Here is a 27304-nt window from a genome sequence, read left to right as displayed (position 1 = left end):
CTATCTCAAAAAATAAATAAATAAATATTTTAAAGTGTGATATCTTTCTTTCTAAGAACTTTATGCTGTGCAAGGGGACATTTCGAAATTTACAGATATACCATGTTACACTGTGTATTTTCTTGATGGTGCAAAAATTTTAATTTGTCAATTGCAAAATTTCGAATTGTAATTCTTTTGTACATTAGTACTTGCATCTAAAATTAAATGTAAAGGCAACAATAAAATTATATGACAACATATATATACAGCGCATACTCCGAAAATCCAGACTTGTTGGGACTTCGGCAATTCCAGATATTAGATCATCAGTTTAAATCTAGTAAGATGGCATGTAGAAATTATAAAATTAAAAATATGAAATCATGATTTAAATAACATTATGCTTTGGTTTGCATCAATAACATAATTCATTATAAATAATGAAGTATTTATGATCTAAAGGGTATCAAAATTTACAAAATAAAAAAGCTTAATATTTATTTGTTTACTTTATTAAAAATTTCTTTTAATGTAAGTTGTTTAAGTTGCTTTTTTTTTTTTTCGTTAATACTTTTTCTTTAATTCTGTAGACAGACATAATCTCTTGTTTGGTTACATTGTTGAAGTCCTGTAACTACTGTTTCGAGAATTCCAACTAACTTGTCAATTGAAATTTTTTCGTTTTTAATAACTTCTCTGTCACTTTCTTCACTATCGGTAGCGGTATTTTCTGGATCTAGAACCATACTCCTGATTTTGCCATTCATTAATTGATTGATGATTGAGAACCATTGTCATCACAATGAAAAACTTCTTTTATATCAACTTCATTTATTGCCGCTTCTCCCCATTTCTTTACAAAATTCGTTATTGGAAAATTTCACCTTTGTTTTGCGATATCCGAAAACCTTTAAAATTAGCGGCTATCATCATCAAATTTACTATAGTTCACTATACATATTTGGCTATGCATCATGAGCTTGGCGACTAACGACAAGTTGTTCCGATAAATTTTATCTTGCTTTTATTGCACACTAAGACAATTAAGCCTCAATTGTATTAGTTTAGTTATTTATTATACTTATATCTATTTCTTGCACATGCTTAAGTCTTATCAGAGTTCTAAATAAATAAATTCCCACATATACTTAAGCCTTATTGACGGCCGGTGCTGGATATCTTTCCACCTAATGCAGTCTCTGTGGGTCCTAAATTTTCGACCCGATATGGTCATACGAGCCCTGGTGCTGGTTCTGGGATTATGTGAATAAGAAATCAGTTATTCTTAATTCCAATAGCCCTAAATGTAATCTTTGGGTCTTTGAGTATCATCAACAAAATCTATTTTTAACACACGGAAAGAAATTTTTCTTCGTCAACATTTTTTAGTGCATTTAACTTCAATCTGTAATCATCGTCAAGCATAATGTCAACATAAAATGTTACCATACTCCTTTATTATTCAATTACTAACATAAAAAAAAAAATTGTTTACACATTGCTACATGAGCCATTACTCAAGTTGTCGTGTTGATAAACATGCGGTGTCACCAGGTTAACATCACATCAAGGATGCATCTATGTGGAATGTTTAGGTTTGAGATGTGTGCGAAGCAGATACACAGCAACGGAGCCAAATTACTGATCGTACAAATTTATGCTAAAATGATTGTTTCTTCAGAAAGAAGGTATTTTATTTAGTGTCAAAGTGAAATTAAGAATTGGGACTCTCCAGATGTTTTATTATGCGCGGAGTGGGAATCAAATGCACATGCGTAAAAAGCCTACGAGAAAAATGGTAGTTTTGAGGTATGGATTTTAGATAATGGACGCCTGGATTTCGGACTTTGTACTGTATAATAAGCCTCTTTCTACGTATTTTTTTTTAAATAGTATAACATATTTCCAAATAAAGAAATGCAGAAACAGATACAGGAAACTTTAAAATAGAAATTATTTTTAGCTAAATTTTAATTTTATTCAACAACAGCAAAACTTTAGCTTTACAAGATAATAAAGTTAGATATTATTTTCATTTAAGAATGAGAATCAAAGTATTTGTATCTTTTGAATTGTTAAACAGAAATTTTCAGCTCGCTAATTAATTAATTTTTAAATATTTTCCAAGAAATACATGAGACATTTAGAAGCAGACACTGTTGTGAGATAAACATATATTTACTGTTAGTTTTTATCATACTTAGTTTTGCATTATTTTAAATAATACATAAATAAAGATTATATTAATAATTATTAACTCACCAAAATTTAAAACTTGAATTTAAAAACAAATTATGGAACTGCGATAACTAGTCTGATTTGTTTAAAATCTACTTTTGATGCAAACCAAAGCATAATGTTATTTTTCACATATACTGACAAGATCAATCATATGTTAATTTAAATTTTTTATATGGCAGATAATCTCAAGTATCAAACTTTATTCACAAAAGAATGAAATTTAAGTGTCACCCGTTCAAAAATGATGCATTAATCACTTTTATAGCTTAAATAAACATTCTAAATCCAATGAACATTAAAACAATTATATTTCAAGTTATTCAATGCAAATAATTTATATCTGAAGTCACAATTTGCTGATCTTTATGAATATTCTAGATAACTGATTTTCAATTCAATATTTCTTGTAATCTCAAAAAAGAAATTAATTGATAATCTAACCCCAAAAGCATATTAATATTTGAATAACAACAGTGAGAAAATAATTTTTGCACTATTTAGTATATTTTTAAAACCAATAATAAGTTTCTAGAAGAAAATAGTTAAATATATTACATTTTCAAAACATTTATTGAAATGAAAATACAGTGTGCTTCAATGGATCTTGTTAATCTTTTATTTGAATAACTCATCAAAGAGAGAGCTAGTAATAACAAACTGTGTACACTTGTAAAAGGGTCTAAAGGAAAACTTATTAGAATATGATTATTTTTGTTCAATTTTTTTCCAACTGAAAATGGCGAATAGTCAATTACAGACTTTTTTTTTTTTTAACTCAAAAATGTATCTTTATGATAAGAGATTTGCAGAAGCACCCTGGAAATGGTCTACTGTCTTTAAAAATAGAACAAAGCCATTTCTAAGCACATTACGTGCATTAACTAGCATTTCTGAATGAACAAGTTCAGTGGCTGTCGATAAAGATCACATGCAGACCAATCAAAAGACAGCACCGATGCCCAAAATCCTCACTACTGTTAAAGCAATAATGGAGGAAGACTCATCAACATCAATTTAAAACTTGGTACTAGAATTTGACATCAATCTAGCTACAACATGTTGAAAAGTCCGCAAAAATCTTAATCTTTTCTCTTACAAAATCAAATCAAGACCACCTCTTGACTGTTGAGAAAAGACTGGAGTTTACCAAATTTTTGTACCAAATGACTGAAAATGGTTTCACCCCCATCAATATCAGTTTCCAGCATACTTCTGGTTGGATGGATATGGCAGCTATCAAATTTGTCGCAATGACAAATAAAGGTCATTGACAAGCTTTATCCTCCAGAAAAGGTCACTGTCTTATGCACTGATAACACCTTCAAGCATTATTTTTCTCACTAGACTAGTGAATTCAGAATGTCTCTACATCAAGTTCTTAATGAGGAATGTCTCTTATAAACACTGGATCCAAAACATATGATTTCAATAGAATGGAACTCCTCCACATTCAACAAGTGACTCCTAGACTTGCTGTGACCTCAACATGACAATCAACATGACAATCATGCCCTCCAAAACAGCTGAAAACAGTGATATCAAGTGTAACAACGTGTCAACAGGCAGTTTCAACAGACAAACTCAGGTAATGGAACACTCTGAGCTGAGATTTCATTCTGTAGTCTCATTAAAAGCAAACATTTTAAGAAATCCATCTTTTATTTCCTTTGCTTTCATGAGTGAATCTTGAAAATTTAAAATAAAGAAAAGTTATTCATTTTTTGTTTTCTCTTTCAAGACCCTCTGAAGAACTCTGTACATAAATAATAGAATAAAGTATGTAATATGCTTATTACCACTGTGTTGGTTTAATTTTGAACCAAGGGCCAAAAGTTTATTCATAGGAAGGTTCTTCTGAATTTCTTCCATGTGCATTTGTTTTTGCAATAAATGCACTCTTTCTGGCCAGTCAGAGGGATCAAGTTCATCTAAAAACAAAATTTTAGTTTACGCTGTTTAAGAAATATTTGGAATCAAATGAAATATTTCCAATTTATTTTTTAAAAAAAAACCTTCTGATTATCTGCATCACTGGGTTCAACATATGGTGAACCTAACCAATTTCTGGCATATTTTTGAACATACACGTGATATACAAATTCATACATGTGCATACCACATACATTTGAGTGCATATGGATTCATATGCTTTACATTTAACCACCATTTTGTTGAACAGTACTCACTAGTAGTAAAAATGTAAATATTGACCACTTAGATTTCCCCCCCCCTTCTCGTACAATTTCTTGTTTCCTAGAAAAAAGCTTCTCTTTTACCATTATTCACTAAGGGAAAAAAAAGTTCTGTAAGCCATAAAAATAGTGAAACAAACACATTTTTTTGCCTATTCACAAAGTTACCAACGAATCAGCAACTTTCCATGGAGATGTAGATAATCAGAGAGAATTTTATCAGGTATATACAATGACTTTTCATCTTTAAAACTAATTTCTAATCAATTGGGAAATAAGAAATTCACACTGAACAGATTTATTTTTATATTTTTATTACATCTATTTAGAACAGATATTTTTACTACAGCATAAAAATTCTAAAACAGTATTTTTTAATAAAGTATTTAACTACTTAAATAGAATAAATCGTATAATTTTGAAAATACCTTTTGATACTAAAAAAATGCACAATGATTGTCAAATAAATAGGTAACAAAAAAGCTAAATTACCATAAACTACATCACAAGAATTTACTTTTCTAAATAATTCCCAGATGGGAAGATTTTTCTCAAAGGTTTTAAGAATATTAAATAAAAGGCCATGTAGTTCTGTATTGGAAGAACAGCATTCATTTTTATCTGCAATTGAAAAAGGAAATCATTATTTTCTGAAATTACTATAAACATATTAAAAAGAAATTAATCATTTCAAGAATAAGAATCAATCATTAAGAAATTAAAATCATTTTATACCTTCAGGATGAAAATTCCTCAGCATTTTGATTTTCCTTATGAGCAATTGAAATAAAGGTGTTGATAAATATGGAACTTGTAAAGATGTTAATTTATTCTCATTTTTTCCATCTCTGTTCCTTACCAATTTCAAATCAGTCAAGTTAAAATAAAAATCTGCATTGAAGTTCTTAGGGTCCATTAAAGGATAAGCAATGACAGTCATGGAGTTAGCAGATTTTGTAATTACAAAGGTGAAGCAATTCTCAAAAGGACGAACACATTTTTCTGGACCTAATAAGATAAAAATTAAACAGAAATATACTATAGACAGTAATGTATTTCAGAAGCCAGAAGTTGAGTAATGTATTTCAGAATCCAGAAGCTAAGTGATATGTTAGGATTTAAATTAAAAGGCAAATATATCTAAATTATTGGTTTTATCAAATTACATGTGATTTTTATTCCTTCCATGGGTTTCAAATGAAAGCTTACTGCATCTTAAATTACATCAAATGTGACTTTATTGTGATGACATAATACAGATTTCTGTAAAGATATAACATAGAAGTACATACAGACAAGACAATTCATGATTGATACAATTCAATTCAAGGAAACTGACTGCATGAGCCATGCAGACAGAATAAGCAGGTTGGGATTATCAGCTCAAACTGAAGTCCTTCATTCGCTAAGCATGCACATATCAAATACCCCCAAAACTTGTAAAGTTTCTTTACATACTAGTATGTACCCTTTACTGTATTTATTACAGTTGTCTTACAAGAGAATTTCAAAACACTGAAGGGAATTATGAGTCACTCTACATTTTTGCAAGAGATAAGTTGTTTTTTTTTAAAAGCAGGAGGGGAATAAAAACAGTTAACTGCATCACTCTGTATTTGAAAACAATATACTCACATTTTATATTTCCAGTTGACACCATTTTCTTCCAACGTCCGGTACTCATTCCTTTATCAGGCTTTGATAATTCATTCACTAACGAAAAACCCATTTTAGCAATTAAAGCAACCTAAAAATAAAAAATAAAATATGAAACCTTCAGAGTTAAATGTGCTATTTGTATGCATTCATTAAGACATGAAAAGGAATTAAAATATTTTTCATTCAAATATGCAAAAAAATTTAATTTTTCAAAGAATAACATTTATACAGAATAAGTAATTATTATAAAAGAATAATGGCATGTAAAATTTATATCATACAATAAACACTGATTAATAAGCAGAATTATTTTTAATATAAAACTCCGAATTTGCAACACTTTAAGGATGGCAAATTCTTATTAAAATACAGCAAATCATATATTTTTTTAAAAGAATTTTCATGAAAAATTATCAATAATATGTAATGGTTGCTGCTTTTTTATGGCACTCAACAGTATATACAGATAACTCCAGTTTATGTAAGGGATGCACTTCTGGGCAAACTGGCATAACCAGGATAAATCTAGTTTCAAACAGTTTCACAGAATAAACCAAAGTTGATGTTATGGTTGGGACCATTTCTGGCATCCAATCATTGATGAACACTATAATAGCATTGCATTTAAAACTCTGAAATAACAAAAATAAATGAAATTTAAAAAAAAAGGGGGGGAGGCAATATATTGGTCTTTGCAGCAGTCTAATTCTTTCATGTTAATGTAGAGAGTGGCCGTCTTTGTTATATACAATATTTCTTACATATAAAATAGCAGATATAGAAAATAACATTTATTATATGTAAACCCAGGACTTACGTGGAGATATTAATCCTTTCAAGAACTAGGAATGAATTCTCCCAAAAGCATATTCATACATGTAAAAGTTTGCATTTTATATAAAAAATTTTCCAATTAATTGATATTAGATCAAATTCAAGGTTAAATGTAAATAACTTCATTTATAACTTTTATTCAAAAAGAGCAACATAAAATTATGATTTTATATAAGAAGCAGTAGGAAAAATTCTTAAATATGACAGTAAAATAAAATTTTTCATTTCTAGATATTTTGCTTCAAATCTGCATTATTCTGATGCAGTTTACATAGAAGGTGATGTTTCTCTCCTGGAGAAAAATGAACTTTTAATAAATTTAGATATAATGCATCATATTAGGTTTTAACGAAAGTTTCCTGCCACCACAAACAGTTCACGTTGGCGTGTTTAATCATGTTTTGTCAAAAAATATTTGCCGTTTCAAAGAAAAAGACTTGCTTTAGAACACTGTGTTGTGAAATTTGTACAAAAAATAACATTATCATTAAGTAAAAGGTGCCTGAAATGGAACTATCATGCTACCAGATTAGAACCATCATTTACTTCCAGTTCTGTTGCAAAAAGTCAGCTACAGAATGTCACCAAATCATGTGTACAGCTTTAGGTACTAATGCTGTATAATATGACACCGTGAAAGACCATGGCATTAAAAAAGTAGAGAGCTCCGCCCAACCTATGGATGAAGCCTGCCCACAAGAACTTTTGGAAAAAAATCAGGATGCAACCACCCGAGAGCTTGCTAAGGAGTTAGATATTAGTGCCCTGCCCATCAGTTGCAATATGCATTGCAAACGTGATGTACGAGTTCAATTATTAGGTGCTGCATGAGCTGACTTAAGCAGATAAGGACAAACAAGTTCAGGTCTGCATTAATCTGGTCGAATATCAGCGCAAAGACGAAATTCTGGACTAGATTGTCACTTGTGATGAAAAGTGGATTTACTTCAACAACAAAGACTGAAAATGAGGTGGACTGCTCTCAGTGACACAGCCTGCAGCACTGCAAAGCGGAATTTGCCTAACAAAAAGATTCCTGCTTTGTATCTGGTGGAATTGCCATGGTATTATCCACAAAAAGTATCTGGAAACAGGTAAAACCCTCGACAGTAAGGCATACAGCGAGATGCTAGTCTGTGTTGACGCTGCTATCAAGGAAAAACACTGAACTGAGTTCCATGCTCCATCAAGATAATGCAAGACCACATTCACTAGCTGGACTCGAATGGCATCTTTTGCCACACCCACTATATAACCTCAACACCACTCCTTCGGACTTCTACATTTTTTTACACCTGCAACTACATCCTGCTAGTGCTATCTTCCATTCTACATAGGATGTCAAAAATGATCCTGATCTGTTTTTGGACTTGTGGCTGCCGAGTTTCTGAAGGCTTTGAAAACTACTGAAACGTTGATACAGAATCATAGATTTGAGTTGTGATTATTACCTGCACTAAAAGTACTACTTTCATGTTTTTCATTTCTAACATTATTAAGAACATTTTTTGGCAGAAAACTTTCATTACAACCAGATACTTTTGTAAGCACGATTGTAAATTATTTAATTGTTATTAGACAAAATATCTATTGAGAAAATGGCAACAGCTAATTTCTGGATGTCGTTCTATTTTATAATTTAAAAAATATACATTGAGATGATGTACGCTTGAAATGTTTAATGGTACGATGCAGTAAGTACGTTTGTTATGTTATGTACGCTTACGAATACGTTACGTGTAAGTTATTAAGATTTATCTTTAAATAAATGTTTGTCTTTTACAACCATTTTATGAGTGATTAATTTAACTACAAAAAGGAAGTTAACACTTTGCTGATCTTTCTTTAGAAAATATATTCACAAAATATTATTAATAGGCTGTTTCAATACTATTCTAATGTATGCATTTAACACAAAGATTAAAGACTGCTTTCATTTAACACAAATTTGATTCGCCTTTGAAAAGTCGTGTGTCAGCTCATTACAAGGAAAAATAATTTCAAAATTTATAGAATTGTGCTTTATTTTTATATCATAAGATTTTAGAGATGAAAGGTCTTTCCTCCAATAACAAGTTCTTTAAGATGCAAACTTAGTGTTTCTTTAGTTATTTCATTATTGAATCAACTTGCCCACCTATACATTTAGGAACTAATATTCTTTGAGAGTCCTTGACCATAGATTGCAGTTGGACCATGTGTGCCTCATCTTGTGTGCCCATCATCTACTGTGAAGGCAATGACAAATTAGTGTAACCATATTTAATTTAGAATATTAATTTTTCCTTAATATATTTATTCAGTGATGTTAAAAGTTGAATAACAAATATCTCTTGTATACTTTGTTCTTTGGATGATGTGTCAGCAGAATTGGTACTGGGAATATGAAGCTTCTAGTTGCCAAATTCATTTATTTATTTTGTTTTAATTGAATGTTCCAATGTAAATAAATGAATGAATAATTCCATTTATTTACTTTGCTTTCTTTGAATTACACAAATTTATCACTAAGAATGAAATTGTTAGAGATACTATTGATGAAATTTTCACCAACTTGAAAACTAAATCATGCATTTTCAAAATTAATGAAAAAGCATTCATTTAATACTACAAAGATAAAATTAGATGTACTTTCATTTTCAACTTTCTCAAGAAATGTTGAAAAATGGTTAACATTCGAAGACTGACTTCAAGTGTGCATGAAAATAAACTATATCTAATGCTATGAAATTGGAATATTTAACCCTCTGAGCATCATGACCGGCTTTATACGGTCATGAGACTTTTTGTTACTTGATATATATTAGCTTATAACTTCCGATATTTTACTTTCTTTAATAATGTAAATGTAATCTTAATGAATGTAAGTTTACGAAAATAGAGTCCAAAATAAGTAATTATATAAATTTAGCTAATAAATGCTGCATAAATACAGGTCTTCATGACAGATTTAAAAACCCATGCTGCTCAGAGGGTTAAAGGTTAGTTGCAAAATCATACAAATTATGAGACTGCTCGGCAGTTAACTTGAAGAAAGGTATTCCAGAAAAGAAGAATTATTGAGTTACTATTAAAGCAGCCAACTATTAATTATTATTAGGAAATGGTTAAAATAGCAAACTATTAATGGATCTGTGCAATCGTTAGCAATGTTAGATCATGAAGTTGAAGTTTTAAGTTATATTGTAATGAAGTTAAGTAATATTAAATACTGACTGTGCACATTCTTGTTGAACAATTAAGACATGTCTACTAGAAAGAAGAGGGAAAGAGAATTGAGAGGAGATGAGCTAGGTACTTTAACCCAATTGTTATTCTTACAAACTCAAGAACTTACTTTGCAAAATTGCAAATTTAAAGAATCTAAAAGTATTCCAATTTGAAATCATCAAAGACAAATCATCAATGTTCATTATACAGACACACAGATCATACTTTAATCAAATGCCCTAAATTTAACAGTATATCTGTGCTCCCCCCCCCAAATGAGGGAGAATCAGTTTTGTAAAGTATAACAATATTTGTTTCATTTCTTTATCCTAACCACACAGTAAAATCATGTAAGAATATCTGCAAGCATAAATCACGTAAAGATCCCACAAAGAGTCCTTTGCATGTTGAAAAGTCAAATGCCATTCGAAAATGGAACCTAAATATGTAGATACTATTTGGGATATAATAACTGATAAGACTGAACAAATATTCCTTGGCAAAAGAGCATTTATTAAATATATTTAAAGAAAGTGAAAATATACGAATCAAACGCCTTTTAACTGGCACTGAAATTGGTGACGTGAAACCTAGTCATCTATTACAAAAAATGAAATCCTTGGCAACTAGTGATATTTCTGACATGGTATTAAAAACATTACAGATGGACAAATTTCTGCACCATATCAAAGATATATTGGCAGTTAGTGATGAAGGTATTGATAAATTGGCGATTATGGCTAAGATTTTCGACATGCATTCACAAACTGACTTATATGAGGCTCATTCAACTGAAGTTAAGAATTTGAACGCATCCCCAAATGCTTCCCAATTACTGGAAAAAATATCTTCATTGGAAAAGCAGATTGAAGAACTTCATCTGCATCACATGAGAGAAGTCGTCATATAGAAAGAAAAAACAGATCATCATCCAGAGGCAGAAGTAGAAGTCGGACGCGTTATAATCTGGATGGTAAGCTGTGTTATTACCACTTCACTTTCGGATCCAGACGCTTTCTGGAAAAACGTAAGCCGCCATGTAACTGAAAATACCCGGAAAACTTGCCTGCGCAGCAGAATCAGAATTAACGGCTGGTTCTGCTGCTGAAGATTTAAAGAATTGCCGTAAATTCAATTATAAACTTTTTGTAATAGACAAAAAAAAAAAAAAAAAAAAAAAAAACTGGGATAAAATGTTTGATTAACAATGGTGCAGATGTAAGTTTAATCCCAGCCACTTGTAATGACAAGGTAAGTAGCAATTTTAAACTTTATGCTGCAAATGGTACTGAAATTCCGTGTTTTGGACATAAAATTTTAACTCTTGATTTGGGACTTCGCCGTAATTTTCAATGGCCATTTATCATAGCCAAAGGCATTTTGGGTGCAGATTTTCTTAACCAGTTTAATTTATTGATTGATATTAAAAACAAAAAGTTAATTGATGGTGTAACTAAGCGTTGTTGGTGAAATTTCATCATCAGCCGATGAATCAAAGATAAGCACCTTAAACAAAAATAATAAATTTTCTAATATTTTGGCACGATTTCCAGAAATCACAAAACCTGATTTACTAATTTCTACAACAAAACATAATGTTGAACATAACATATTTACTAATGGCAAACCAATTTTTTCAAAAGCGAGACAATTAGATCCTAGAAGTTTAGAAATAGCCAAACAAGAATTCAACTTTACGCTTGAAAATAATATTATAAGGCCATCCAAATCACCATGGGCAAGCACACTTCATTTAGTCCATATAAAAGACAGCACTCTGAGACCATGCAGAGATTATCGGCGTTTAAATAATCTCACAATACTAGATCGCTACCCTTTACTCATAATAGAAAACTTCCACCACGTTTTAAAAGTCAAAACAATATTTTTCTAAATTTGATTTACTTAAAGCCTATTACCAGATCCAAATAGCAGAGCAAGATAAACAAAAGACAGCTATAATAACTCCATCTCGACTTTTCAAATTTAATGTGAAGAGTTTTAGCTTAAGAAATGCTCTCTCCACTTTTCAAAGATTCCTTAACGAAGTTTTCATGCGACTAGATTTTATTTTTCCGTATTTAGACGACATTCTAATAGCGTCTAAACATCTTATGGAAGTATTTAATAGACTTCAACAGTAATCAATCTATCGAATCAGTGATGGGAGTGAACAAATTAGAATTTTTGGGATATTTGATTAACACCAACTGGCTCAAAACCTCTTCCAGGAAAAGTACAAGTCATAACAAGTTATAAACTTCCTGAAACTATTCATGAACTTCGTAAATTTTTAGGAATGTTTAACTTTTATAGAAGATACTTAAAAGATGGAGCTAATACAAAAGCTTCCCTAAATGAACACTTGAAAGGTTCAACAAAAAAAGATCGGATTGGAGTATTTAATTATGGCAAAGCACACAAGGGCTATCTGCCTAAAGAGAGGGATGCCTTCGTGGAGAACTTTCTAAGGGAAACTGGCCCGTATACACGTTACACATGGGGAAAACCATGAAAACGCCCATGCAGCCAGCCCGTTCGCGGGATTCGAACCTCGGACCGAACTACCAGTGTTCAGCGTCTTTACCTCTCGGCCGCTGGTGGGCCTAAAAAAAAAAATCGAAAGATAATTCCATGGACAGAAGAAGCAAAGAATTCCTTTGAAAAATGCAAAGAAGATTTAGCCAATGCTGCTATGTTAACGTTCCCTAATTTAGATCTACCATTAGCTTTATGTACAGAAGCCTCCAGCAGCATAGCTAGGATTCCAGCGCCTGGGGACAACTGAAGAATTTGCGCCCCTTTCTGTGTGTTAAGAATGGAAAACATTTCATTAAAAAATTTCGTAGATCAATTTGGCACCGCCTGGACACTGCACCTGGGGACAGATGTCCCCCCCTAGCTACGTCACTGGACGCCTCTAATTTTGCAATTGGATCTGTTCTACAGCAATATGAAAACAGAGATTGGAAACCAATAGCATTTTATTCAAAAAAATTAAATGACACGCAAAAAGCTTATAGCACATATGACCAGGAACTTTTAAGTATCTATCTTTCCGTCAAACAATTTAAACATGCTAGAAGGACGTGAATTTATGATTTTCACAGATCACAAGCCAATTATATTCGCATTTAAACAAAAAAATGATAAAGCATCTCTTAAACAATTAAGACATCTTCAGCATATCTCGCAATTTTCGACAAATATAAAATACATAACTGGGAAGGATAATATTGTTGCAGACTCGATGTCTAGAATTGAATAAGTTTCGGACATCGATTACGACAAAACTGCAGACGAACAAATAAAAAATGAAGAATTAAAAGACTTACTAAATCATAGCAAAAATTTAAATTTTAAACAACATCCACTACCTTCAGGAAAAATAATCTCGTGTGATATTTCAACTTCAACTATGCGACCGTTTATATGACAACAATTTCGAATAAATGTTTTCTACAAAATACACGACTTGAACAATCCTGGCATCAAATCATCAGTGAAACAAGTAGCATCAAGATTCATTTGGACGAATATTAAGAACGATGTTAGAGAATGGTCTAAAACTCGCATTAATTGCCAGAAAAGTAAAATTATTTGCCACACATTTTCCAAATTTAACTCATTTGAAGAACCTCATGAAAGATTTAGCATAATTCATCTTGATATAATTGGACCATACCCACCATCAAATGGTAATAATTATTGCTTAACATGCACTGATCGTTTCACTTGCTGGATGGAAGTTATACCGATAGAAAATATTACTGCAGAAACAAGCACAAAAGCATTTTATAAAAATTTAATTTGTCGTTTTGGTGTTCCTTTCAATGTGATCACAGATAAAGGAAATCGGTTCAGATCAGAACTTTTCAGAAGTTTAGGTACTATCCGTGTAATTAAAATGCAAACAACTTCATACCACCCGCAAAGCAACGGAAAAATTGAAAGACTACACAGAACATTAAAAGCAGCCATTAGAGCTCACAATTCACTTAAATGGAGTGAAACTTTACCAACTATACTCCTTGGTATACGTGCATCTCTACGTGATGATGGCAATTGCTCCATCGAAAACATAGTTTATGGTAAATCACTGAAGCTACCAGGAGAATTCTTTTAAGAACTCAAAACAAAATTAGAACCAGATACTTTCACCAGTGAACTCTGAAAACAAATGGAACAATTAAAACCAATTAAAAGTCAATGCAAAAGAAAACATAGGTTATTTTTCCATGAAGATTTAAATTCATGTATTTGTCAGAGTGGATCGTATCAAAAAGGCATTAGACCCTCCTTATGAAGGACCTTTTTCTGTTATTGCCAGAAATGACAAATACAGTGAGAATTAAAGGAAAAGGCATTAATGTTTCCGTTGATCGATTAAAACAAGCTTACTTGTTAGCCTTAGGTGAAGATGATTCTCCAAACCTAACAAATAAAGAAAAACCTACTATTCCATCAAACAGAGATGAAAATGAAAAGACGGATGATTTAAAATTTAAAATAACACGCAGTGGGAGAACAATTACTTTTCCAGCACATTACCCAGATTACGTGAATATTTAATGTTGTATACTAATTTTTCATATAATGACTCTAATATTTTGTAAATAGTATTTATATAGTTTAATGTAATGTAAGTATTTATGTGAGAACAATAATTTTTCTCCTTGTATCGCAACTATGTTGCTCAGAAGGGGAGTAGTGTAACCTTTACAAACCATACATAATCTTTTCTTGAACAACTTTATGTAGAATGTGAGTGGCAGCAGTAGGAAACAAAAATAATCATAGAATGATGTCCTTTTAAAAAAAGTCTTTAAAAAGTGAATAATAAATTGTATTTCTTTCGAAAATAGTAGTGTAAAGTAATTCTTAAAGCAGAAAAATATTGTTTATGATATAGCAACCGCTACAAAGGCACTTAGAGTGTCAAGCACAAGAAAAGTGTAGAGATAATTTTAAAAAGAAAATTGATACACATTTAAATATTCTGAAACAACTACATGGGGAAAAAACTCTACAGAAAAACACAAAAGGAAAATTAAATTTATTTAAAAATAAGTAAAGCAGCCTTTTGCTTTTGCAAAGGGCTTCAGAAACTGTATTTCATAACATTTATCACCTTATTTACTTTTCAGAATCAAAATATTCCCAAGTCGCCAAAAGAGAGGGGAAATATCATTTTAAAATCATTATCATTGTTTAAAAGATATTTATCAATTTTATGATGGTTGTAAAAAAAAATTGTCAAAAAATTCACAACTTTTCAGATTAAAATTTTTTTTTATACAAATTGATCTGGAAACTGCCAAACGTTTGATAAATTACCAAACAGAGTACACCATAATGGAAGTAATAACATCTGAGAAAGGTAAAGAATGTTTTTCATGTAATGTTATATGAATTCTTTATTCTCAAAACAGAAATAGTTTTGATAGAAATTAAATGTTTCAGTTGAGGCAGGGCTTAGTATCCCTCATGCCCTATTAAGAAGCAGAAAAGAATTCCTTTGATAACCCATCAAATATATACAGTCAAAAGTCGTTAATTCGGACACCCATAATCCGGACCTCAAAGCTAAAAACTTTCAGCGCATGCGTCGCGTTGATGCATGCGCATAGGCGTTTACGTGTGTTGATCTGTCAGCACTATCCTTATCTTCAAGGGCAGATATTTTTATTTTATTTGGCTTATAATTCCTTACTAAATGTAGTATTTCATCTCGATGTACTCCGTCTTTGATATGATTTAAAACAAGTTCCTCGTCATTATAATTTGCTTCCGATAGTGAAGAAAGTAACAGAGGTTATTGCAAACGAAAAAATTTCAATTCGCAAATTAGTCGGTATTCTCGACACAGCAATTATAGGACTTGAACAGCGGCAACTTACATTGAAAGAAATGTTTAATAAAGTAAACAAATAAATATTAAGCTTTTTCTTTTTGTACATTTTGATACCCTTTAGATCATAATTGTTCTTTATTTCATAAATTACGGTTTCATATTTTTAATTTTGTAATTTCTGCATGCCATCTTACCAGATTTAAACTGATGATCTATAATCCAGAAAAATCGATAATCCGGAATCGCCGAAGTCCCGATGAGTCCGGATTAACGACTTTTGACTGTATATGTCAATAAATAAACAAATATTCCTCCAAAGTGTTAATTCATACTAAAAAAGGGCAGTCATAAAAAAAAAAAAAAAAAAAAAAAAAAAAAAAAAAACCACTCAAAATGCCAGAAGAGAAAAATTAAGGCCATTTTGCCAGTCCAAATTAAGGACTTTTAAGGGACAAAACTCATTTCCAGAAAACCTAAGGGTTTTTAAAGACCATAGGAACCCTGAAAATCTTTATGCAGAATATAAAATTTTGGTGAATTTTTGGAATTAATTCAAAGTTACAATTCATGATATTGTTATAATTTCAAAAATAAAAAATTCAATTATTTAATTATTTGAAAACATATTTATGTGGAAACTCAGCATTGACCATTGAAGGTCTCTCATTTTCAGAGGCTACTTTTGACTTAGCCACAGACATTCTTAATAACAGATTTGATCAATACACATATCTCTAATCACTTAAAGTTAAATCCCATTCAAAGCTCAAATAAAGTAACGAAAGTGCTTAAACTTTGATGATACAATTAATGTTCCAATCTGAAGCCTTTTAACACTTGATGTGAAACTAGAAACACATTCAAACATATTTATTCCTATTTTGATGAATATTGTTCCAAATAATATGACTTTATGCAAGTGTTCACCACAAATGAATTTATGGTAGTCATGCCATCAAATCAAAACTGCATTTTTTGCTCATAAAATAATGACTCAGAATCATGAGCAATGTTCACAGTTAATAAGAGAGAGATCTTGATGAAATAAGTGCATTCTTTTTCGTGCCTTGCACCTAAACACAGAATTCTAGAAAGCCAACAACAGCAAATCAATGTCTGTAAAATTTGCAAAGGTAAAGATTCAAAAGCTATATGTTTTAAGTTCAATTTGATAGTTAAAAACACATCAACAGATAAGAGATATTTTCAGCAGCTTTGAAAAATGATACATAAACTCAGCAACAGAATAAAGAAATTGTTTCGGCCATGTCACATAGTGTAAATAAAAATACTTTTACAGATTTGCATGCTAAAAGTTAAAACAACTGAAAAAAGTGTTTTCCAGACTTCTCTTGGATAGTGGAAGCATGAAACGTTTTTGTACAGTCAAGTTAGCAAACGAATTAAACCTTGAAGTCTTAAACAAAAGTTGACTGTCAACAATTTTAGAAATGCTTGACACATTCAAATGCATTATGGATGTAATTAAATTTTTAGAACTAAGAAAATTTAGAGTTCAAATTGAATTATTAATAACTTATCATATATCAGGTACAAACATTCCTCCCCCTATATCAAAAGAAATTAGGCAAAACAGTTAAAACATTTGATACTTGCAGGTTCTCAAGACAGCCAAGAATCCACTGCCATTTTAACTGTGGCAGATTATTGCTATGACATAATAATGAAAAACATCAAATACATAAACAAAACACCCTGTTACAGTGGAAACTATTTTCAGCTAGTGACAACAAAGATGTTAGCATAAATTTAGGTATTTTGCATAATGAAACTCGAAAGGCATATGAAACGAACGTGCGCCAAGGTATATATTGGCGAGAGAAAGTGAAGCTCGTGTGCAATGCAGAATATTTGATTTTCACCCTAGCTACTTGTACCTGGCCAAAGGTCTAATCCAGCAGTACTTTCTTCTCTTTCAGGTACGATGGCAAAGTATATTCCTGTTTATTTTTCTTATTGCATAATATAGGTGAACCTAATGACATTTAGTACTGATGATGATACTATGTAAGTTATTCTTTTGAATATTTCAATTTTAATGTCTGTGAAGATTATTACTTTATTGTTATGCTTAAGTTAAGCAGAATTATCCTATTAAATAAAGATTTCGTAGTTAATCTTTTGACTTATGATTCTTTAATTCTGTGCTTGAGGAAACGTACTCATTACGCCTTCAGTGCTAATGCACAACCAACAAGTGATTATGAGACTGAGAAATTGAAATTTTGTAATGTTGTAAGATTCCAGGGGCATAAAGTGTTAAAACTCTTTGTTGAAAATACTAGTTACAAAGTTTATAAGAATAATTGTAACAAGTAATAATGTCTATTCTAAAAGAATCAACTTGGATAGAAAAATTAACAGATGAAAATTATTCAGTGTGGGAATTTAAAATAAAACAACTTCTAATAAAAGTTTTAGATGATGTTGTATTCGAAGAAAAACCGGAAACTGATACTGATATTTGGTTAAAGAATGATCGTAAAGCTAAAGCTTTAATATGTCTAAACATTTCGGATTCGCAAATTATCCATGTTTTACATAGTAAATCTGCAAAAGAAGTTTGGCAGAAGTTAAAATGTGTCCATGAACGTGTAAATTTAACAAATAAGTTATTTCTTCTTAGAAAACTATATTCTATTAGATATAATGAAAGTTCTAAAATGCAGGAACATATCAAAGGAGTACTAGAATTGGCTGAAAAGCCGTGTAGTAGAGGTGAAGAAATTAAAGAAAATAACTTAACAGCAATACAGTCAAAAGTCGTTAATTCGGACACCCATAATCCGGGCCTCAAAGCTAAAAACTTTCTGCGCATGCGCCGCGTTGGCACATGCGCACAGGCGTTTCACACGTGCGCGTAAGACCTTGACTACTGCGCATATGCGTGTGCGCAAGTGCAGAATACGTTTTCGCCTGCGCGTTTAATGTATAACGGACGGTGTAAGCTAAAATTATCTAATTATCTATTTCAGTTAATGTTAATGATTGCGTTGTTCCTTAATCTTCGAATTGGATCCCGCTTATTATTTTTTGCAGACTGTAAGAGCAATTTTATAAAAGTAAACTTGAACTTTCGATTATGTCAAATAGAATTTCCGATGCTGGAACTTCCAAAGGATCTACCAAACGAAAGTATGTTTCGATGTCCAACAAACAAAAAGTGGAATTGCTGCAAAAAATGGATAAAGACATGAAGAATGTGACAGAGAGGTTAGTGAAAACGAAAAAATTTCGATTGACAAGTTAGTCGGTATTCTCGGCACAGCAATTAACGGGACTTGAACAGCGGAACTTTGTAAGTGAACAAAAAATTATGTCTGTTTATAGAATTAAAGAGAAAGTATTATCACATAAAACGAAGCAACTTAAACAACTTACATTGAAAGAAATGTTTAATAAAGTAAACAAATAAATATTAAGCTTTTTTTTTTTTTTTTTTTTTTTTTTGTAAATTTTGATACCCTTTAGATCATAATTGTTCTTTATTTCATAAATTACGGTTTCATATTTTTAATTTTAGAATTTCTGCATGCCATCCTTACGAGATTTAAACTGATGATCTATAATTAAGACACAATAACACGCCGAATAAATACTAATTCAGAAGTCAAACAACAAAAATCAGCGTTATACCTACAAAATTTTCACAGATTCCACTGTGAAAATTTTGTAGGTATAACGCTGATTTTTGTTGTTTGACTTCTGAATTAGTGATGATCTATAATTCGGAAAAATCGATAATCCGGAATCGCCGAAGTCCCGACGAGTCCGGATTAACGACTTTTGACTGTACTACTATGTTCTTTACCAAATTCATACAACTCCTTAATAACTGCAATAGAAAGTAAATCGGAAGCTGAATTGTCGCTAGAATATGTTAAAAACAAACTAATAGATGAGTATTGTAGACGTGTGGAAACTAAGAAAGTTCAAAAGTACGATTCAGTTGCTTTAAAAAGTAAAAGCGAAAATAAACCAAAGTATGTTACACAATTTTGTACTTATTGTAAGAGAAATAACCACACCATAAATGACTGTTTTCATTTAAAACGCAACGTTAGAACTTCCCCGAAAACAAATGTAAATAATAGTAAAGTAAGAAATCATTCTCAAAATTATAAAAGTAATGCATGCCAAATAGCAAATACACAAAGTGTAGAAAACATAATAAAACTTAAAGAAAATAAGTATCTTAAAAGTATTGAAACTGAAAATTCGCAGATTCAGTTTAATCAAGTGGAAAATAAACATGAAAATACGCAAACGCAAGAATGGGTTATCGACTCAGGAGCCTCCACACATATGACGAGTAATAAAAATTTTTTCTCTCAGTTAAATGACTCTGATAAACAAATAGTAACTGTAGCTAATGGTGCTAAATTAAATTCTTATGGTATTGGTGAAGGTTATTTTAAAGTTCAAAACTTAAAGGGTCAGGTTACACAAATAAAATTGGAAAATGTATTGTATGTACCAGGTTTAGATAGTAATCTACTTTCTGTTCAATCTGTTACCAATAAAGGTTGCATTGTTACATTTGATAGTAATAAGTGTTACATAAAGCGTAACAATATACTCGTAGCCGATGGCAACGCTCAGCAAGGTTTATATAAATTGACCGTAAACCCAATTGATGAGAAAGCATACTTAGCTAATAATGTTTCATGTTCAAATACGAACTGTATACTAAAATGGCATCAAAGATTAGGCCACAGAAATATAGATGCCATAAAAACACTTGAGAAAAATGATTTGGCAGACGGCATTAAACTTGGCAAATGCACTCATAGTGCGGAATGTTCTACTTGTGTAAAAGCGAAACTAACTGAAACACCTTATTCCAAAACTAGTTTTAGATCTAAAAATCCACTGGATTTAGTGCACACAGATGTGTGTGGGCCAATTGAAGTCAACAGCTTAGGAGGGAAAAGATATTTCATAACTTTCATTGATGACTATTCGCATTATACTCAAATTTATTTTATCACTTCAAAGGATGAAGTATTCGAGAAACTTAAACAGTATGTTGCATCGACAACAAATAAATTTAGAAAGAAAATAAAGGTTCTCATATCCGACAACGGTACAGAATACTGTAACGAAAGTACTGAAAATTATTTAAAGAAACTCGGCATTTTTCACCAAACTTCGGTTCCTTATTGTCCGGCACAGAACGGCGTTGCAGAAAGGAAAAATCGCTCTTTAATAGAAATGACAAAAGCTTTGCTAATAAACTCTAAATTACCGAAAGGATTCTGGGCTGAAGCAGCAGCTACTGCTGCATATCTTCAAAATAGGTTACCAACTAAAGCCACAGATAGAACACCATATGAATTGTGGAATGGTAGAAAACCAAACTTAAGTCACTTACGAGTATTTGGCTGTACAGCATTTTACTATGTGAACAAACAAAAACGGCGTAAATTCGACAACAGAGCTGAAGAAGGAATATTCGTAGGATACGATTTACGAAGTAAGGGATACAGGATTTACGTAGGTGGAAGAAAAATAATGGTAAGTAGAACTGTTAAATTTTCAGAAAACGCGTCTTTATCTGACAAACTTGCAGAAAATAATGCTGAAGATTTAGAATTAATTCACTTCAATAACTCGCAAGATGATGAAGAAAATAATGAAGAAACATCTCTTGGCGATCATCTTACAGAAGATTCAAAAAGTTCCGAAGAGTTAATTAAATGTGAAAAAAAGGTAGAAAGAAGGGTTTCTAGCAGATCAACCAAAGGGGTCCCACCGGAAAGATTCTCTTATAAAGCAGAAGACGAAGAATCAATCTTACTTAAAATTAAAGATCCAGAAAGCTTTGAAGAAATTCTAAACTTACCAAAACGTGAACAAGAAGCTTGGATCAAGGCTATGCAAGAAGAAATACATTCTCTAAAAGAAAATGAAACCTATAAACTTATAGAATTACCACCAGGAAAACATGCAGTAGGCAGCAAATGGGTGTTTAAGACAAAATATGATGAAACTGGTAAAAATATAAAATACAAAGCATGCTTAGTAGCCAAAGGATTTACTCAAAAATACGGCAGTGATTATGATGAAACTTTTTCACCAGTAGTGAAACACACTACGATAAGTTTTCTTAGCATGGGCAGCGTATAATAATGCCAAGGTACATCAACTAGATGTTAAAACAGCTTTTTTGTACGGCAACTTAAATGAAGAAATATATATGGAACAACCAAAATGATTCGTGGTTTCGGAAGAAAGACATAAAGTTTGTAAATTACAGAAGTCGATTTATGGTCTCAAACAAGCAGCTAGGCGCTGGAATGCAGAAATTGAAAATACACTGAAGAATCTGGGGTTCAGTCAAAGCAAAGCAGATCCATGTCTTTTCACAAAAGTGGTTCGTGATAAAAGAATTAATTTAATAGTGTATGTTGATGACATCCTAATAAGTTCTACAGAAGAAGGACTAATTCTTCAAACTATTAATGATTTAAAGAAACGTTACCAAATAATGCATCTTGGTGAAGCTAAATATTTCTTAGGCATGGAAATAAATCGCAAGGAAGATGGAAGTTATCTCTTATCACAGAAAAATAAAATAAATCAACTTGTCAAGCAATTTCAACTTGAAGAAGCGAAACCCGCCAGCACACCAATGGAAACAAACTATTATTACCTAAACAAGGAAGAAAATCTCCTAACTTCAAATGATAAATTTCGCCAAGCTATTGGAAGTCTTTTGTATATATCGTCTATCACAAGACCAGATATCACAGCTTCAACTCACATACTCAACAGAAGGTGTAATAATCCACGTCAAAAGGACTGGAATGCTGTTAAAAGAATCATTAGATACTTAAACAGGACAAAGAACCTATCTTTACAAATTTCGTCGAGTGAAGAACCTAATATTACAGTTTATTCAGATGCTGATTGGGGACAAGATATTGAAGATAGAAAATCTACATCAGGAAGTGTTATTTTATTAGGAAGGAGCTGTATTTCATGGTTTTCAAGAAAACAAACTTGTGTTTCTTTATCCTCAGCAGAAGCTGAATATGTTGCACTATCGCAAGCTACGCAAGAACTATTATGGCTATTAAAATTAACAAAAGATTTCAATCTACCCCAAACTCTACTGATAAAGGTATTTGAAGATAATCAGTCTACTATAAGACTTGTAGAATCTGAAAAATTCAGTTCACGCACAAAACATATTGATACAAAAGTTCATCATATACGCGACTTGAATAACAAAGGAATAGTAAAACTTGCTTATCTTTCAACAGAGCAAATGGTTGCTGATATTATGACTAAACCAATTCCTAAAGCTAAATTTCAGTTTTGCAGGAATGAATTACAATTGGTATGAGTTTCATTAGCAAAACAGGGGCAATGTTAGCATAAATTTAGGTATTTTGCATAATGAAACTCGAAAGGCATACGAAACGAACGTGCGCCAAGGTATATATTGGCGAGAGAAAGTAAAGCTCGTGTGCAATGCAGAATATTTGATTTTCACCCTAGCTACTTGTACCTGGCCAAAGGTCTAATCCAGTAGTACTTTCTTCTCTTTCAGGTACGATGGCAAAGTATATTCCTGTTTATTTTTCTTATTGCATAATATAGGTGAACCTAATGACATTTAGTACTGATGATGATACTATGTAAGTTATTCTTTTGAATACTTCAATTTTAATGTTTGTGAAGATTATTACTTTATTGTTATGCTTAAGTTAAGCAGAATTATCCTATTAAATAACTTAATCTTTTGACTTATGATTCTTTAATTCTGTGCTTGAGGAAACGTACTCATTACGCCTTCAGTGCTAATGCACAACCAACAAAAGATGAAAAGGCGACGATAATGTCTCTAACTTTCAATGCAGTATTTGGGGGAGGAGATTTTACTTTGGAACAAATAACAAGATTCTGGGATTTGGAAAATTCAGGACTTCTTGAAAAGAAGGAAAACTTGCTCAATTGAAAATGAAGTTATCAAACATTTCAAATCAAATATAACATATGAAAAATTCTCAAAGTTAGATTACCTTAGAAATGTGATGCATCAAATCTAAAGGATAATAGGGAAATTGCAGAACAAGACTCAATCGACTTAGAAAATGATTTAAAAAAATCCTAATCTATTTTTTGAACACCAAAATGCATTAGAAGATCAGTTAAAGCAAGATATTATCAAACCAGCTAAAGACATTTCAAATAAAGAAGATGTTGTATTTTATTTACCACATACAGAAGTTATATGTGAGGATCGAACTACGAGCAAATTACGTATTGATTACGAGCAAATTACGTTATGATGCATTATCGCATGCCCCAGGTCCCATTTCTTTAAATTACTGTCTCCATTTTAGGCCAAATTTATACCCCAAAATTTTCAAATATCTTATTAAGATCCGTGTACAATACATTAGCTTTCAATGCAGATATAAAATAAACCTTTTCACAGATTCTCATACATGAAAAAAATTGAGACGCAACCAGCATTCTTTTTCCCGAATTCCCCATTGACGAAACCATTTCTCTTGACTAGAGACAACTACAGAATTATCTGAACTAGCTGAAACTAGCTTTAACCGAGTTGATGTCCTTAAATATGTTTCAACTTCCCGTGAAAAAAAAAAATATCAACAAAGTGTTCAAATTTAATTATCTTAATAAATAATTGCTTTTTAGCACATACTATCTGCCCCTATCTGAAAAAATTTCAATTACCTATGTATCTATATGCATGTGCACACAAAAAGCGAGAGCCCATTATAAGGTTAGGTTATTTAATTACGGCAAAGCCTTGAAGGCTATCTGCCTAAGGGGGAAGGATGCCTTCGTGGAGGACTTTCTAAGGGAAACTGGCTCGTATACACATTACACATTGGGAAAACTACAAAAACACCCATGCAGCCAGCCCATTTGCGGGATTCGAACCTCGAACCGAACTACCAGTGTTCAGCGACTTTACCGCTCGGCCGCTGGTGGGCGAGAGCCCATTATAAAAAGCATTAAAAAAAATAGGCATTAAAAGCTCAAGGAGAGTTCTGCCAGTTTCATAATACTTCAAGTAATTATGCTGTTCTTTATTTCACACATGGATGTGATGGCTGCACCCAAAAAACTCCACCCAAACAAGCCCTTCCCCAACCACTCCCAAAAAATGCAAGAATATTTTTAAAAATTCATTTTTGTAATTTCAAATTAAATAAAAAAAAAAAAAAATATGTTTGAATGTAATTTGATTAAAAATAAGAACTTCAACTAAAAAAAAATTGGAACTATTTGTTGAAATAAAATTACATACTGAAAATAACCACTGAGATATTTTATAAAGATTATTTACTGTGACTCATTAGATTGGACCTTTTTAAAGAAATTTTTTTAAATTTTAATTAAATTATAATTGAATTACTTTCATTATTATTTTATTACTGCAACAGAAAGAACTTCAAACTCTGAACGAATAAATTAAATATGAAAATAAAAATTTGCATATTATTTCAGGTAATGCTAGAAAAATATTTTATATTAAATAGTTAACGAAATGCCTAACTAAATTTATAGAATTTACAATTAATTCATGGTTAGTTAGTTAATTAAACTAATGCAGTAGAGTTAGTATATGAGGGCTATAAATGCAAGAGGAGGCACGTGCACATGGAGAACTTTTAAAGAAATTGACTTGAATTTACATTTACCAATGAGAAAAAACATGAAAACCCATTCATTGAGATCTGAACCCATGTGCTGAGTGGTCTAATCCATTTGCCTACTAATAGCTACCTAGAATATGTAAGAGTTAAAAGATACAAAGTTCATCCAGAAAGTAAATAACATACAGATTCACCATGCGATTTAAGGCATGTGGCATATCTTGGCACTAACTGCAACACACCCACTTTGTAGAATTCGGCCGCCTACGACCTGAACCAGTTCTGGATGCTTACCTTCATCTTATCATCACTTGGAAAGTGCTGGCCAATGAGATATTTCTTGAGAGCAGAAAACAAATAGAAGACAGATGGAGATAGGTCTGGAATAATATTTGGAGGGTTACAGAGTTGTTCCCAGCGAAATGAATCAAGCAGCATCATCATTACACTTCCAGGATGTAGTCACACATAATTATGCACGAACACAATACCAAAAGTCAGTAGTAAATGCCTTTTTCTTCTGTATCACGTGCTGTAACTACTTCAGTATCCCACAGTAAGCTGTAGCACTGACTGTTGTGTGTCGTTCCATTCCGACCACTAACCAAATTTCTTGACAGCCCCTAAACATGGTACATATAATTTATTTATTTATTTATTTATTTATTTTTTTTTTAAGAAAGAGGTGGCTTTGCTTTCTTGGGTTTCAGCGAACCAGTATGCCACGACTCCAATGACTGTTGTTCGTTTTAGGTATCTCATAATAAATCCGTTTCACCACCTGTGACATTCCTTTAAAAAATAATTTCCTTCTGTTGCATAATGCTGTAAAAACTCCACGGCTACTCCTATGTGTTTCCATTTTTTAATATTTATTAATGTTTTTAGTAACCAACGTGAGGACAATTTTTTTTTGTAGTGCAAACGTTCAATCACAATTCTGTGTAACAAAGATCATAAAATGTTTTAAAAATGGATTGTCAAATCAGAAATAGTGAATTGCTTATTGAAACAAGCTTTTACATCGATGCAGCACACCAATTTTTCTGTGATTAGTGAAGGGTGACACTGCACTTTTCATCACGGATATTTTCGCTTCCTTCACTAAACCCACTTTTGCATCACTAAACAGTGTAACTCACTCATCAAATTCTCTCCACAAGTTTCACTTATCTGTATTTCTTGTCTTCAAAAGCTTCATAATGGTTCTTCATAACATTACTTCACAACTGGTGGGTTGATTGATTGTTTTAAATATGATTACAAACATATTTATCTGACAATAAATTTCCCAAGCTGGAATATTTCTAGTCTTCATAAACTTCATAACGGTATTTCACAACTGGTGAGCTGATCGATGCTTTAAATATGATTATAGACAAACAATGACTTCAAACATTTATGTACACAAATAAAATGGCTAGGCTAATTTGTCCTCAAACTGAACGATGAACTATGCATACACAACCTTCGTGCTGTCAGATGTGCAGGATATATGCACAAATGGTACTTACTTTCTGAATCAGCTTAGTAATTTTTTCAGACAGTAGCGACTAAATTTTCAAAATCTCCTTCAACACAATTATTTAAAAGATCAAAGCAAATCTAAATTCCCAGCTAAGTAATATCAATAAAAATTACAGAAGTTTTAAAAAAAAAAAATTACG

The 27304-nt window shown here is 31.7% G+C and overlaps 1 protein-coding gene across 2 annotated transcripts in view; it reads right to left on the bottom strand.

The window, feature by feature from the left end:
- LOC118205678 (mdm2-binding protein-like) overlaps positions 1-27304 on the bottom strand; it is a 156665-nt gene that overhangs the window by 60801 nt on the left and 68560 nt on the right. For both annotated transcript variants that reach the window (XM_035377972.2, XM_085827615.1), the window contains 4 exons: positions 6051-6162; positions 5151-5423; positions 4908-5036; positions 4020-4151 (listed from right to left, as the gene is read on the bottom strand). In XM_035377972.2, the coding sequence (XP_035233863.2) occupies positions 4020-4151; positions 4908-5036; positions 5151-5423; positions 6051-6162 (646 nt within the window). The remainder of the gene's footprint in view (positions 1-4019; positions 4152-4907; positions 5037-5150; positions 5424-6050; positions 6163-27304) is intronic.

Source organism: Stegodyphus dumicola, chromosome 12 (genome assembly GCF_044657685.1).
Source record: "Stegodyphus dumicola isolate Sdum_Otavi_A_Nest chromosome 12, ASM4465768v1".
Classification (NCBI taxonomy): Eukaryota; Metazoa; Arthropoda; class Arachnida; order Araneae; family Eresidae; genus Stegodyphus; species Stegodyphus dumicola.
Note: the sequence above shows the minus strand (reverse complement) of the source record. Positions and strands in the feature narration are given on the sequence as shown.